The following is a 17368-nucleotide window of genomic DNA, read 5'->3' as shown; positions in this document are numbered from 1 at the left end:
AATTGCCATTCTTGCTCTTTACAATATTCTTTTTCAAGACATGTTTTTTAAACCTTCCTATGTTTATTCAAAAGGAGAAAACTAATCAATTTCTTTATTCAAGAAATTAAAAATATTTTTAAAAATTAGAATATTTAATATTATCATTATATCTTTATCATATCTTTTAATATTTAATAAAAAATTTAAAACTACAAGTTAAGTTAAAATAATATATTTTCAGTTGATTTACATACTCAATAGTAAATTATTTCACTTTAAAAATTTAAGAAAACAATTTTTTCAATAACATCATTTATTTACTGACATAAATCTTAATTAATTCATAACTATACCCATAGCTCCTTAAATAAATTAATTTAATAGAGCTTATCAAATAAGTATCAGATGCACTACAATAAAACTTATAAGATGAATTTAAAGAAGTTTTCACCTTTTTTTTTTTTTTTTTTAATAATCCTTGTTTTATCTCATCGATCTTGTTAACATCATATTTCACAACCTATTTTAAATATTTAAAGATTTTTTTTTCAAAAACTATTTATTACACTTTTATATTTTTAATATAATAAATACTTTTAAAATAAAAAATTACCATTTTTTATTGCCGAAAATTATTTTTAAAGAGTGATATTAACATTAACATTTTCTTAATAACATACATTGATTGAAGGAACGCAAAACCAGTTAAAATGGGGATTGCATTCTTGCTCAGGACAATATTCTTTGTCAAGACCTGCTTGTTAAACCTTCCAGTGTTATTCAAAAGGAGAAAACTAATCAGTGTCTATATGAAATAAATTAAAATATTTTAAAAAATTATAATATTTAATATTACCACTATACCTTTATCATATTTTTAATTGTTTTTGTTTATTAATTATTTAATTAATACGCTTAAGACACTCGTTAGCTACGCTCCATTCAAAATGCCAAGGACTTGACCATCTTTGCCACTGTCGTACTAATACTAATAATAATTGCTGTAAAAATAATATTTCCACCATTTTAGATTATCTTTCAGTTTGTAAGTTTAGTCTGTTTCAAATTATATCACTTTTAAAACTTATGAAAGCATCACTTTTTTTTTTCAATAAGATCCTTTGTTTATTGATATCTCACCTAAATCTTAATTAATTCATAACTACATAATACATTCCAACTTTTTTAATAAACTTATTTTTAGTTAAAACAACTACATTATCATAAAAATTAATATAAATTAATAAATTAATTGAGAGGGGTTTTTAATAAACAATCATAAATTTTTTAGTTACAGCAAAGAAGTCATAACTTACCTATTTAAAAAGTAGAATATTTTCAGCAACTTCCAAATTTCTAATGCCTTTATATTTCAATATTAAAGCAGCAAATGGAAACCACCGTCAGCATTCATATGCATTTGAGTATACAGAAAAATAAACAGAGCCAAAAATTGCAGTAGAAAAGCAACAGATCATCCTTTTTTATTCTCAACACAAATGAGTAGTAGAAATATGCAGCACAATGAAGAAGCTGTTCAATTCATTGCACCCTCCTATCTAAATTTAAGCTTTCCTGTCAACTAAAGTAACACAACTTTCAACTTAAAAGAAGTAATGCAAGCAACTATAAATCTAAATTTACATTTAATCAGTGCAAATCCATTACAAAACCAAAGATGTGCAAAAAGATAAAATCCATATAGTAAAAAAGAAGCATCATGATACCTACCTCAGCTATCAACATCTACCACAGTAGCACAAAGTCATCCCAATGTAATAATGGATGAACTTTATGACTGCACAACTTTATTTTGTTTGATACAAGCCGGTGCCTTGAACTCCTGGCATTTCCACATCGATGTAGCCTCAATTGGCATCACTCTGTCAGTGGATGACTCCACTGGAAATAAAGGTATACTATCAACAGGATGATTGCCTGTGTTCTTTCCAGTCAATGGAGAACTTCTGGCTCTTATTTCTTCCTTTGGCTGTGCCCTATCTTTCGAGGTGCAAATGCTTAAGGGTAACTTTTTTAGCTTCACCCTTCCTCTCTTCTTACCCACCGGAGACAAATCTTCACAGTTTTTCCCTTTTGATTGGCTCGACTCTGCTTCCCCATTATCTATCTCTAACTGGCTAGATTTATCATATTTAACTCCCTTCTTATCTTTCTTACTTGAGCACACCTCTTGGATGGAACCTTCAGAGTCAATCTTACCCGCTATTGCGTGTCCATTGTTCAAAGATAAGCAATCTTGTCCAAATGCCACACCAGATTCAGAGACCTCATTTATTTCAAAACTAGAAGAGCTTTTAGGCTTCTTATGTTTACTACCTTTGGATTCTGAATTTGGAGAGTTCTTAGAGATTCTTGGAGAACTGTTCATGGCTCGATGCAACTTACGAGCTAATTCTTCATCTGTCCTACAATTTTCAATTGGTTGGTTTTTTTTGTACAACAGTTGAACTGGGAGATGTTTCTTTGACTTGCTCTTTTTCAGACTTCTTTCCTTGTTGACTGCCTCCTCAGAGAAAGATGCAACCAAATCTAAAGCACTCTTGGCTGCAGCAACCGCGTTTGCTGCCACAGCAGCTTTTTCTTCAGCCACTGCTCTTGCAGCCTCTGCCGCCTTAGTTGCAGTGATTGCTGCCACTTTTGAAGCCTCCACAACCTCCTCAGGACTAAGGTTAGGGTTATTTGAATGGCAACTCAACAAATGCTTAAGGCGGGCCTCAAATTCACTTGAAAAGGACGAGGAGGAAGGGGAAGCAATATCGGTGACACAAGAAGCAGCAACTGGAGATGGAGAGGCAGTAGCATCACTATCTGAACCCTGTTTCTTCAATCCAGCAAGAAGACGTTTCCGAGGGGGCAGAAGAACATCAGCATCCAACTGATTGACATCGCACACATTATCCATTCTCCCCAGTAAATTCAAACTTAATACTCAGAAAATAATGAACAAATCTTTACATGAATTAAATTGCCATTGTATTGACAATCATATCATTGGGAAAATGATCAAACCTTACCCAATTCCACATATCAAGATTTTAATAAATCTACAAGATCCTCAACATAACCTACATAAAACTTAGACCAATTTAAACACTATCCAAGCTGGTACCATTCCCTGTTGTTAAGAAACCCTCCACGAGAAGAAATATGAGTCACACCCAACATCGAATTCCTCCATTCCACCACTTTGACTCCTAAACAAAAGAAATATAACAACAAATCAAACTCAAAACTAAATGTGCCACCAAAGATTCCACTCATCAGAATTATCTTATCTATGAAAAATGAAGAACAAAACAGCAGCAAACCTCAATTCTCAAACATCACCAATCGCCACTATTCCTAGCAACCAAGAAACTCACCATCGAATCATAATTCAGTAACATAATTCTAAGATCGAGGACCTGAATTCTATCTACCCATGCAGCACAAGACAGGGTTTTTTCAACATCCCAATTCCCAAAACAATTTGATTCAGTCCACAAAGCAATGAATCGAGAACAAAACAATCCAACACAGTCCAAATCTGAATTAAACAGAATCATGCAAAATCAATGGGAATTTCCATACCCCATGAGTCAAATTCAAGAACACAAAAAAAGAAGATCAAACGAGAGTTGGGACCATTGAGAATGAAGGAGGTCCATGTATACCTGATCCTGCTGAGGAAGCTAATGGAAGAGAGAGAAAGAGGGGGCAAAGGAAGATCCAGGATTAGGGTTTCAGAGAGAGACGAAGAAGAGGTTGTGATGGTGAAGAAGAAAATCCAAGGCATGTAGAAAACTTGAGATCTTTCTATTTATATATACTTAATATTATTCATAACATTATTTATTTTATTTTTATGATAAAAATGTGAAAGTGGAAGAATTTCAATGGGTTATGGCTGTAGAACGGTAAACACGCAAATCCCACAAAAACTCCAATTAGCTTCTCTGCTTTTCAAGTAATTTGTAGTTCTTTTTATTTTTATGTTGTCAAACTGTGTCAATGACAACGTCGTTAGTGTTTGCTTTCCTTATGTTGCGAGAAGTTTGGTGTCGAGAGGAAAAATGTAATGAATGAGGATTATGCACTAAAGTATGTCTATAATATCACGTTCTGTTTGGTGTCTAAATTAATGGTTTTACAGTGTTAAAATTAATCAAATTTTATATAAATATTTTCAGATCAACCTTCGTTTTGAAGTTATATTAAATTAACTCAGAAGTTCAAAGCTTTTAAATCATTTATATGAAATGTTAATTTCGATTCTTTTCCGTTATTCACGAAAAATATTCAGAAAATCATATTTCGTCTTGTATTTGAATATATGAGATTGATAATTATTACAAAAAGACAAAAGGTATGAGTTATACGGATTTGAATTTTTGGTTCTAACATCTAAATGGCTAAAAGACATTGTAACAAGCTGATGCCACATTTTATATGCTATTTTATAATATTTACATCAAATTAATATATTTAAAGTATATGATTTATTTAAAGTTAAATTAAAAATTTACTCTACATTCCTAACATTATTTTAATTTTATAATATCCTCAATTTACTACTTTTAATTTATTATTTTATAAATTATTTTTATTCATGAGTGTAAAGTGTGAGCAAGAATTAAAGACTTTTATTAATATATAAAATAAATTATAAATTTTTATAATTAAATTAAACTAAAATAAACCTTAATTAGATCAATTAGGTATAAACACGTGTTAATATGAAACTGAAGATTAATTTTTATAAATAAAAGTTTAATATGAGGGTTTAGAATCCTAAGTCAAACAATATTTCAATAATAATTTTTAAATGGTTTAAATAAATTTTACATGTTAAAAAACCATCAAAATAAAATTAAGATTAATATAACCAATTTGACTACTAAACTAAATTTGATTGATTAGTAAAATTTTAAAACTAAATTCTATTGGATTTTAACTACCTAAGACATAAAACTATGATATTATTGGTTTCAAATTTAAATGAGTCTAAAACTTGATTTTAATAAGTGAAAATATATTAGAATAAAATTAACTAAAATTAATGAAATTTCAAACTCTAAAAGCTTGATTCTTATTAGTTATTACTATAAGAGTAAAACAATACAAAATATTCATAAAATTGAGAGACTTTTTTTTTTGAATTTACCTCTGTAAATAAACTTCCATCATATTATCTTCCAAGATCACTACAAAACTTGTATCTAAACATCAAAACCAATATTGTAAAACTATATTAGATGCATAAATCAAGAGGAGAACAATTATTTAAAGAAGATAACAGAGATGTATAGTAATTTAAAAGTTTTATTGAATTTATAATTTTTTATTTCTTGGAGTTGTATAAATATGAGCTTGAGGAGTCCTTAAATCTTAAAGATTAGGTTTCACATGCTCATGCTTTTATTTTATAAATTTTTTTATATTTTTATTAAATTGACATAGATATTTATGTTTTTATGTACCTTTAAATTTATGTTTAATGGATGATATGTTTAAAATTGTAGCATGACCATCAAGTATATTTGGAGTTGGAGTTATGCCATAGTGGTTTAAATTTTTTTGGATATGTATTTTGTTAGTCTAATACGACATTGGTAGATTCTGTTATATAGTTAGTAAAAATAGTTACTATCTTAGTATTATATAAATACTCAATGTAAACTCATTTTAAGAATCATTGATATACACATATTTAGAAAAAATTGTTTTTATCATTTTCTTTATTTGTAACATGGTATCCAGAACCTGAGTCTTTGAAAGATATGGCCAACACCAATTATTCATCTCCGCCACCAGCTCCGTCAAACTTTACTGTGCGTGCACCTCTGTTAAACACCCACATACCCACTCCAGCTCCATTTTCTCACACAACCATAGAGAAATTAGATGACAGAAATTACCTATTATGGAAGCAACAGGTTGAACTAGTTATTCTTGGTCATAGTACAAAAGTTTTTAGTGAATCCATCAATTCTAAAGAAATTTCTTTTGGTGCTGATTGTGCAATAGGAAGAAAAAAAAGGATTATCTTGATTGGGAGCAATGAGATTCTTTGCTCCTCAAGTGGCTTCAATTCATAATTTCGAACTTCATTCTCACCAAAGTGATGGTTTCACTGTTCTTATCAGGAGCACAAAAAATCCAAATATAAAAATCAAATCCATAATCTAAGCCCAACTGGAATTAAAAATCCAAATTTTTGAAGGAACCAAATAACTCAATATGTAGAAAAAAAAATCTAGATATGAATTGGATATGATATATCAAAATTGGATTTGACTTGAAAAAACCAGATTTCTTCTTCTCCTTCTTCTAAATCCTAGATCTCCTTCTTGAGAAAACCACAATGATTTGGCATCGCAACAACAGGGATTCACTTGCCCAGCCTTATGTTAGGTGTCTATTTTTTATTTTTTTGTATAAATTTTAACTAGTATTTAAACACTTACGAACTTGATTTAACTGAAAATTTTGTTTTTAACCCCTTTATCTTTAAGAAAATCAAAAGGATATATAATTACTGTATTTTATTGAGAGTTGTTGACTTTTGGAATCAAATTTCTTTTATTTTGACTTTGAAGTACTTAGAAAGTTTTTGGAAGATTTGAAGTCTTTCAGCTTTTGGAGAAGCGCTAAGCAGAATGGAGCTAGAGAGCAAAGTTTGGAAGCATGTCCCAACCACTAAGCTGTTGTATAAGTGCTGAGCAAATTGGGTCTAGAGAGGATGAGAGGTTTCGCGTAACACCTTAAATTTAATTTTCAATAAATAAGAAATTTTACAAATTTTTAAAATGACAAAGTTTCCATTTTAATTCAAGTTTCATCAACCATTTCAAATAAAGAAAAGGGTTACAACTTATATCCAATAGTTGCTACAGGACTTATTCTAATATAACAGTTTTCTAAAATAATATCCTAAGTCCTATAGCAGTTCCATCCACCCCTTCACTGAGCCCGGTGAAAAATGAATGTAAGGGTGAATACTCTATACTACCCAAAACACACTGATGAAACGATATTTGGACTACTCGTCATGCAAAAGATTGTCGTTAATCCTCATCAAATATGCAAAGAAATGAATGCAGTACTAGGGTGTTATCCTATGTCGTCTCCAAGGAATTTTTGGTTGAGAACATACATCGAACAAGTGTGAACATGTATTTTAAAGCAAGTAAATTGGGGGGAGGTTTGTCAATTTCTGGATTTTAAACAAGAACGAAATGTAAATTAATGAAATTCAATCAATTAAAATGAGTAATCCCTAGTCAAGCAATGAGTTCTATCATTATTCTTCCAAATGATTCAATAATCCCCTTTCTTTCCCTTAAATTAAGTTAATCTAACAAGCGAAGACTAACTTTAACATCCCAATTAAAATTAAGCATCTTAATGGGCTCCAATCTCTATCCCTAAGATTAAGCAACCTCAAGGATTAACCAAAATTAAGCAATTTTGAATTAGAATTTCGTTAGGTAAATTAGGGTTCATTAAGCAATGTTCCCTTCATGCAAATTCCATTTCATTCAGAGATTGGGGTTAATAAATTCAAGAAAAGAAAGATTTGTATTGCAATTAATCCCAAGAATTCAAGATTCATGTGCATTGACTAGGAATTACAAGGAAGTTTAGCCCTCCATGTGGATGGGCTTCACAAAAGAGAGAAAGAAATGCAAGAACGTAAACATCATTAATGCAAATTCAACAAAAATCAAAAGAGAAATTGGAAATTAAAACCTATAGAGGACCCTTGGCTGTCACCCAAGACTCCAATGTCGTAAGAAATTATCCCAATTTGGCAAAGAAAATTGTGTAAAGTGTCAAAAGTCCCGTACCCTAATTCCTAAAATCTATTTATAGTGGATGACATGTCACCAAAGTGTCCACTTTTGCCTTTGAAAGTGTCCACTTTGGGCCTTGAAAGTGTCCACGCGCAGAATGGAAGGAATGCCGCTTCTCTGGAGTTGCTACTATTTGTGCTGAAAGTAGCTACTTTGGTGCGCGTAGCTACTTTGAGAGCCCATAGTAACCACGCGCAGGAAGGCTTCAAAATCAGCGTCCTAGAGCTTCTGAAGTTGCCACTTTTGGTCTTGAAAGTAGCTACTTTGGATGCGCGTAGCCACTTTGAGAGCCCATAGTGACCACGCGCATCATGCTTCAAAATTGGCGTCCCTGGAGCTTCTGGAGTTGCCACTTTTGCTCCTCAAAGTGGCTACTTTGTGGGCAACTTTCATCCAAGGACCAAGATTTCTCAAATTTAACTTGGGCATTCTGCAAAATCATCAAGATAATTAAAATTGCAATCTATATCTATGTAATTAAATGCAAATTAACCAAAAATTAATAAACCTATGATATTTATTCAAAATGTGATTTCTATATTATTTTCACTATCTAAGTCCATTTTTTCTATCAAGAAGCATAAAAAAGGCAAGTAAAAATATAATAAAAAGTGGATTCATCACACACAGTCAACATAGAGTCTCACCTCCAGAACCTTCCCAATACTTTCAACAAACACAATCACAGGCAGCAATTCACATCCATAAGTACCAAACACAAATCCATGCATACGCATATCAGCCACACTCAATACAGTACTATGATCACAAATTTACACCATGAATGGTCGCCGGTTATCCCCGCCTCACGGATACCACGTGTGCAATCACGGGTCGCTCAGTAAGGATAGTGGTCAGAGGTCTAGTCAGGAAGAGAGTGTGTGACCAGTGGTGCACCCGTTCCGCAATCGGTGTCACCACCACTCTCTCCTCCCTAACGTATTCCTACTGTCCTCATCTTCCACATCCTCAGTGTATCGCTGAACCATTCACAGCATATTACAACGGCGCTAATACGCCCATTCACACATATATTCCATTCATGCATGCAATAATCATGCTTACACACGGCATACAGCCCACATTGCATTCAAATACACGGCACTAGGCTCACATTCATTTCACATCACACGGCACATAGTCAATATTCATCTATTTTACACAACATTTACATACAATCCACATCCATAAAGTTTGGGTCAATACACATAATGTTCATAGATCACGACACATGGTCCATATTACATTTCTCAGCAATTTCCTACCCCCTAACTCAGCCACAACACAATATTAAGCAAAAATAACAACAATTCATACACAAAAGAGTAGGATAGAGTCCTCCCCTTACCTTCGATCGACGTCTCAAACACTAAATTCACCAAGAAGCGCTCCCCCTCACGGATTTCATCCTAAACACATGGAGAAACTCCATGAGAACCCAGGGAAACCACGAAAACGGAGATATGGAATGAAAAATTGAAACCCTAACTATTAAAACTTACCTCCAAGCGTTTTCCACACAAATTCGACCTTCAATCAAGCTCCCAAATGGCTTTTGAGGCAATTTAATCGGTGGAAAAGGGCTTTGGGCATGAGAGGATCGAAGGGAGAGGGAAAAATAATTCTCCCCAAACCCTAACCCCTTTTAAATCCTTTTCTAGTCGCAATACTCTTGTTACAACGACACACCCTCTCGCTATAGCGAAAAAACCAAAGAAAACTGTACTCTAGTTTCTGCAGAATCTCGCTACAGCAAGATTGCACCAGAAATGCACCCTAAACTGTCGCTTTCTCGCTACAGCGAGAAGGTGACAGTTTCAGTCTTTTCTCCCAGGGCCTTCTCGCTACAGCGAGAGTCCTGTCGCTGCAGCGAGAATAGCCTAGTATCACGCCCTGCACATAGGCACTTAGCTTATTTCAGCCCTATCCAGTCATGCATACACATATATACATACACACATCCCCAACATACATATATTCGTACTCATTACACACAAAACACCATCATTACGCATCCAATGCAAATTCATAACATTCATTTACACTTGTACACACACACACACACACACACACACACACATATATATATATATATATATATATATATATATGCATTTAGATTTATATAAATAACAATAATTAATATTACCGAAATTCGGGGCGTTACATTTCGGCCTTCAAAGTGCCCAACGTTTCTACAAGAGCCCAATAGTTTAGGTTTCTTAATCATGAAAAATTCTCTTAACTGTTCAGCTATTTCCTAAGCGCTGAGCAATTCACTCTCTTTCCAGTCTGCTGTGTTAATTTTTGGGATGGTATAAAAAGGAAAGAATAGAAAACAGAGGTGGCGAACAGAAAAATAGAAAACAGAGGGAGAATAGAGAACAAAAGAGTTGGGGAGATTCATCATTTTATCTTCTTCTACTCCATTCTCTCTTGTATTTTGGGATTGGTACTCATCATCATGAGTAGTTAAATCACTTTCTAATGAGATTGAATGTAATCTATCAAACTCTCTTGTATTCCTTTTTTATTATATTTATGATATATATTATTTAGTGTTAGTGATTGTGATTTTGCTCTTAATGCTTTAGATGAACTGGTCACTCGTCTTCAAACTTTTTACATTGATTTCAATTGGAAAATGCTTTCTAAGTCTGATTTGAATCATATCACCTAATAGCTCTAAATCCGAAGAACAATTTTTGGAGTTATTAGTTAGTTAGGTTCTGGAACTTAATGCAAGGATCACAATTTGATAAACTGAAGAATCATTGTTGAATTATAATCCTTAGTAACTCTAAATGCAAGGAATTGATTTCAAGTAGCTTAAGAGAACTCAATAGCATTGATTAACAGAATCATATTTATATGATATTAGGGATCAACTGAGTTAGATAGATAAAATTCAATTTTAATAATCTCTCTCTCGTGCTATTTCCTAATTTTATTTACATTGTTTAACTTTAATCAATTTAAGTTTCAAATCAATGAATATCAAAATGTGCACATGTAATGTATATAGTTCTTTTCAAGCTTTAAATAGAATATTAGAACCTACTATTATCTTACAAGTTCCTATGGTTTGACAACCCTTATTTCATCCTTACTACAACAGACTTAGTCTGCTTGCCACGCGTAAAAAAATTATTTAACAATTCTTAGCACCGTTGTCAGGGACTTATGTCAAGATAGTTAGTAGCTTTGAGTTATCCTTAATAAAGCTTGTTTATAATTAGATTAATAGCATATATTTTGTTTATAATTAGATTGATAGAAATTATTGTTCTTATGCTAATCCCTTTGTTTAGTTTCTTTTGCGTATTCAAGGAAAACTTTCAGCAGAATATAAACCTTTTGATTCATAAATCAAAAAAATAACCAGAAGAAATAATAGTAAAAGAAGGTAACAAAAGAAACTTGAAAAGAAGCAGCAACAAAAGGACGGTTCATCCACCTCAGTTTTCAACAACCTCAATCTTAAACTATGGCTAAAGTTGGTGAAGCTAGTGGTCCTGGGAATAATAATCAAAAGAATCCCAGGAGACTCTTAGGAGAATACTCTCAACAACTGGGGTCTAGATATTTTTCCAGCATTGTGAGGCCTGTTAAAGGAGTAGAGATGAAGCCAGCTCTATTATCTTTGATCACATCAAACCAATTTGCAAGGATGGACCATGAGAATCCCTATAATAACTTGACTACCTTTTATGAGTTGTGCAACACTATGGGAGTTGGTGAGGATGAATAATTTGCGTACCTTAGATTATTCCCTTTCTCTTTTACAGGAAAAGCAAAAACTTGGCTGCAATCTCATCCAAATCAAAGTTTAACCCGGTGGGAGGATGTGGAAAGAAAGTTCCATCAGTGCCAAGTCAGCCAAAGCGACTTTCTCATAAGGAGCCAATGAGCCTTTGTGTGAAGCATGGTAAAGATATAAATCCTTATTAAGTAAGTGTCCAAATCACAGATTTAATGATGTTTCCCAAATAAACATGTTCTGTAATAGGCTTAGATTGCAAACAAAAATGTTGTTAGATGCGCTAATGAAGGATTCTGAAGAGGCCATTACAATCATTGATGCATTAGCAGCTAGTGATTTTCAAGCCCATCATGATAGAAGCAACCCTCTACCACCAAAAAGAAGGGTTCTGGAGTTAGATACTCAAAATGTAATCATAACACAAAATAAGCTTCTTTCTCAACAAATGGAGGATTCAAAGAAGCAAATGTCTAAGATGAAACTTGGATCTTCTTCTCATTAACAACAACAGGTAATGAGATGTGATTTTTGTGTAGGTGATCACCCAAATGGTCATTATGTTATGCCTGAATAGGAGCTGGAAGAAGAAGTGAGTTATCTAAATAATGTTGGGAGACAAGGTAACTACTTTGGTAATTACAATCAAAACCAAGGTTGGAGAAGTAATTAGAATCAGTACCTTGGATGGAAACAGGATGTAGGTTCTTCACAGAGACAACCTCCTCCAAAGCCATATCAGAATCAACAGGCTCACTAGATAAACAGGTTGACTAAAATGGAGGATGCTCTCACTCATTTCATTTATGTTTCCATAACTAATCAGAAAAATACTAAGGCTTCTATCATAAATCTTGAACTACAAGTAGGGTAGCTAGCAAAGCAATTGACTGATCAGCAGGACAAATTTTTTTTGGCAAATACACAGGTCAATCCAAATAAGCACTGCAAATCTATAACTACAAGGAAAGGCACTGTGATTGGTAAAGGTATAGGTGATATCTTGAATCAGGAAGTTGAGGAAAGTGAGCAAGAGGTAGAGGTGAATAAAGAGGAAGAAAAAGAAAAAGAAAAAAAAATAAAGATGAGAAAATTTGAATGATGGAGTTGAAGGAGGGAAGAAGAAAAAGAAAGATAAGGAAGTAGTGAAAGTCCCTCCTATGAAAAATCTGCCATATCCACATGCTCCATCTAAGAAAGATAAGGAACGACAATTTACAAGGTTCCTTGACATTCTCAAGAGGCTTCAGATCAATATCTTTTTTACAGAAGCTATGGAGCAAATGCCCACTTATGCTAAGTTTATGAAAGAGCTTCTAACCCAGAAAAAAAGATTGAGTGAGAAAGAAACAGTGAAGTTGGAAGTGGGACGTAGTGCTATCATTCAAAGATCTCTACCTCAAAAGTCTAAAGATCCAGGAAGTTTCACACTACCAGTGACCATTGGGCAACTTGCAACTGGAAAGGCATTACTATATCTGGGGGCCAGCATTAGTCTTATGCCTTTATCTATGCTTAAGAGGATTGGTGATGTGGAGGTGAGACTAATAAGAATGACCCTACATTTAATTGACCGATCTGTCAAGTACCTTTATGGGATTGTAGAAGATCTCTTGGTGAAAGATGATAAATTCATGTTTCTAGTAGACTTTGTGGTAATGGACATGGAGGAGGATTCAGAAGTCTGATCAATTGGATTTTTATAACATTATTTCCTCTAATTCCTAGCTCATTAATCCTCTTTTGTGCCTAATTGGTTCAATTGGATCATTTTATGATGTTTGAATTTTATTTGGGCTTTATTTAATTTTTCCAGTATTTAGCAAATTTTGATACTGTTTTGGTTTCTGGACCATATCTTGAGTTGTAGAACTCCTTTAATTGTGATTCTTGATTTGTAGGAAAGCTAAGAGAAAGGTTCACAATTCCTATGAGAGGTTAGAAACCAATTCTAATGATAAGAAGCTGAAACTGGGCCTGGAAAAAGTCAGAACGCTGTAGTCGCGAATACTGAGCAAGTTGCAGTATTTGGGCCATATCTCAGTCCACAGATGTCCGATTAAGCCCATTCCAGTGGCGTTTTGAAGCTAACATCGAAGGCTACAATTGTCCTTCAGGCCACAAAGCAAAAAGAGGCCGTATTCATAGCCAAAAAAAGGGAACAAAGTGATGAATGGAATTTTTGAATTTTAATTTATTTTTTCTCTGTTTTTACTTTTCATTTTCCTCCATTAATGGAGGCTTAGACTTTCATCTAGTCCAAGGATTGAAAAAGAGTTGAGACACTCTTGAGGATCGGTTTCGCAATTTATTCAACAACAAATTCGGTTTCATCTCTTCCTTCTTTCTTCTTTTGCTAATTATGATTTCGAATTGAAGTGCTTCGTTTGGATTGATAATTGTGCAATTGTTTGATTATATATTATTCAGTTGATGTATGTAATTAATTCTTGAAGAAGTATGAATTCGATTTTCAGATTTGGGATCTAAGATTAATGGCATTGGTGAATTAAATTAACACAAATCAATTAGGTTCTAGAGGTTTCTGAACTTTGAGCGAATTGTGTGTTAATCGAATGCATAAGGGTTCTCGTGTGAATGCTTAATTTGAATTGAGGTTTCATTCGAATTTAATGTTAATCACTAATTTGTTAGTTGATGCATCTTCTTGGAATCCGGTGATAGAATGGTCGTAGTTCTTCTAAATTCTTGGATTAGAGTTTTAAATTCTTGTTAGCTTTTTATTCTAATCAGCATTATTTTATAAATCAAACCCCATCTAAATTTATAATCGTATAACATTATCATCATTGGGAGACGACTCAAATTGCACCTCATACTACATAATTTTTATGCAATTCGGTTTTTAATAATTTGTCCGAGTGCGACACTCGCGATCAAAGTCTTTCTAATTCTAGGTCACCCTTTTATGAAGACTGTCAGAGTGATCATTGATATAAATGATGGAAAATTAAAAGTGTGTGTACAAGATGAAGAGGTAAATTTTAATTTCTTTGAAGCCATGAAGTATCCGAGTGACAAGAAAGAGTGTTTCAAAATTGATGTGACTGATAAGGTCTACTTGGAGGCTTATAAGAGCTATACTTCTGCTGAACTATTAGAAAAAGCTTTGATTAATTTTATGAGTAAATTTGAAGACAATGACAAAGAAGAAATTCAAAAGTGTCTAGAAGAGCTTGATAAAGTCAGAGAGATTTCTTCTAGTGTGTGAAAACAAGAATTGAAGAAAGAAGAAAGTTCTCTATCTTAGAAGATAAAGTTGAAATAGTTACCATCACACCTAAAGTATATTTTTCTTGAAGCAAATGGTGGTAAATTGATTATTATCAACAGTTCTTTATCAGTGAAGAAAGAAAGAAAGTTGATTGGAGTGTTGAAGAATAATGAAGGAGCTACTGGTTGGACACTCTTCAATTTGAAAGGAATTATTCCCTCCTATTGTATGCACAAGATCTTGCTGGAGCAGGATTACAAGCCAGTTGCTCAGCCACAAAGACGCCTTAATCCCACTATGAAAAAAGTGGTTAGAAAGGAGGTGATCAAGTTGCTTAAGGCTGTGATGATTTATTCGATCTTTGATAGTGCTTAGGTTAGCCCTATACAAGTTGTGCCCAAGAAAGGTTGTATGACTGTCATTTATAATGAAAAGAATGAATTGATTCCTACCAGAATAATCACTGGGTGAAGGATGTGTATAGAATACAAAAAGCTAAACCAAGCCACTAGAAAAGACCACTTTCTATTGCCTTTCATGGAGCAAATGCTAGAGAGGTTAGCAGGGCAGACATACTACTGTTTCTGGATGGGTACTCAGGATACGATCAAATTGGTGTTGATTTAGAAGATCAAGAGAAGACAACCTTTACTTGCCCCTTTTGTGTGTTTGCTTATTGAAAAGTGCCATTTAGATTATGTAATGCACCAGCTACCTTCCAACGTTGCATGCTTGCAATTTTCTTTGACTTGGTGAAACAATGCATTGACCTTTTTATGGATGATTTCTCAGTATTTGGTTCCTCTTTTAATGTTTGTCTTGATAATCTCAACATTATTTTGAACTGATGTGTAGAGACATATTTGGTATTGAATTGAGAAACGTGTCATTTCATGGTTACAAAGGGCATTGTTCTAGGCCACAAGATATCTGAGAGAGGCATAGAAATGGATCCAGCCAAGGTGGACATAATTGCAAAGTTGCCTCTGCCAACTAATGTGCAAAGGGATTAGAAGTTCTTAGGCTATGCTAGATTCTAGAGACAGTTCATTAAGGACTTCTCCAAAATTGCTAAGTCACTTAGCAATCTCCTTTTTATAGACACTAAATTTAATTTTGATGATGATTGTCTTTATGCTTTTTCTTTGTTAAAAGACCAATTAAGTTTAGATCACACAATCACTGCTTCTGATTGGAACTATAATTTTGAACTAATATGTAATGCAAGTAATTATGCAATAGGAGCTATACTTGGCCAAAGAAAGAATAAGATTTTTCATGTCATACATTGTGCAAGCAAAGTTTTAAATAAAAATCAAATTAATTATGCAATCACTGAAAAAGAGTTGCTTGTTATAGTGTATGCCTTAGAAAAACCCAGGCCCTACTTGATTGGTTCTAAGATTATTGTTTATATTGACCATGCAATTGTATAATATTTGTTGACCAAATCATATTTTAAACCTAGGTTGATAAGATGAATTCTGCTATTAGAAGAATTTGATTTAAAGATCAAAAAGAAAAAAAAGATGTGAAAATCAGTTGTCAAGGCTTGTAAGTGAAGAGGTGACTATACAAGAGAGTGAAATCCTTACACAATTTCCTGACGAGAAACTGTTTTCTATATAAGAAAGACCTTGGTTTGCTGACATGAAAAACTTTAAGGTTGCTAGAGTTATTTTAGAAGATTTTAATCAGAATCAGAGAAAGAAGTTCTTCAAGGATGCATTTTATTTTGTATAAGATGATCCTTATATTTTTAAGATAGGTGTTGATGGTCTGCTTAGAAGATGTGTTTTTGGAGCTGACAACAAAGATATCTAATGGCAGTGTCATAACTCACCCTAGGTTGGCCATTACAATGGAGAAAGGACAACAACTAAGGTCCTTCAATCCAAATTTTATTAGTGTGCCTTGTTTAAAGATGCATTTGAACACTGTTAGAATTGTGGCAAGTGTCAAAGGACCAGAAGGATCTTTAGAAAACATGAGCTTCCATTGCATAACATCAGTGAGGTGGAAGTTTTTGATTGCTGGGAAGTAGAATTTGTTGGTCCATTACCACCTTCATTTGGAAATGAATATATTATAGTAGTAGTAAACTATGTTTCAAAATGGGTGGAAGCTAGTGCACTTTAGAAAGCTAATGCCAGAACTATGATTAAGTTTCAAAAGAAAATCATCTTTAGTATATTTGGATCATTTGGAGTTCTAATCAGTGATAGTGGTTCACATTTCTGCAATGTTATCTGAAGTTCTAGAACTTTACAGTGTGAAGCATAAGGTTGCTACACCCTACCATCCTTAGACAAATGGTCATGTAGAAGAGTTTAACAGAGAGCTAAAATAGATTTTGGATAAAACTGTGGCCAACTCCAGGAAAGATTGGGCTCTGAAATTGGATGACACACTCTAGGAATACAAAACTGCATTCAAGTCTCTGACTAGCTTATCTCTATTCCATCTCGTTTATGGAAAAGCCTATCATCTCCCTGTTAAGTTAGAGCATAAAGGTTTTTGGGCTGTAGGAGAAAA

The 17368-nt window shown here is 33.4% G+C and overlaps 2 protein-coding genes across 3 annotated transcripts; one reads left to right on the top strand and one right to left on the bottom strand.

Moving 5' to 3' along the window:
- Positions 1–1323: 1323 nt before the first annotated feature.
- LOC113858323 lies at positions 1324–3889 on the bottom strand. Of its 2 annotated transcripts, XM_027490912.1 has the most exons (3): positions 3657–3889; positions 1979–3197; positions 1463–1927 (listed from the first exon to the last, which is right to left on the bottom strand). In XM_027490912.1, the coding sequence occupies exons 2-3, from the start codon at positions 2903–2905 to the stop codon at positions 1775–1777; spliced, it is 1080 nt and encodes a 359-aa protein (XP_027346713.1). In that variant the 5' UTR covers positions 2906–3197; positions 3657–3889; the 3' UTR covers positions 1463–1774. The 2 variants fall into 2 exon arrangements, with proteins under 2 accessions (XP_027346712.1, XP_027346713.1); XM_027490911.1 differs by having other exon boundaries at positions 1324–3197; positions 3657–3883.
- Positions 3890–11325: 7436 nt separating this feature from the next.
- Positions 11326–13286, top strand: LOC113859396. The gene is made up of 5 exons (XM_027492183.1): positions 11326–11555; positions 11627–11766; positions 11877–12010; positions 12527–12623; positions 12712–13286. Exons 1-5 carry the CDS (start codon positions 11326–11328, stop codon positions 13284–13286), a joined length of 1176 nt encoding a protein of 391 aa, XP_027347984.1.
- Positions 13287–17368: the final 4082 nt, after the last annotated feature.

Source organism: Abrus precatorius, unplaced genomic scaffold (genome assembly GCF_003935025.1).
Source record: "Abrus precatorius isolate BTA unplaced genomic scaffold, Abrus_2018 Scaffold2, whole genome shotgun sequence".
Taxonomy (NCBI): Eukaryota; Viridiplantae; Streptophyta; class Magnoliopsida; order Fabales; family Fabaceae; genus Abrus; species Abrus precatorius.
The sequence above is the reverse complement of the archived record's forward strand: the minus strand, read 5'-3'. Positions and strand labels throughout refer to the sequence as shown.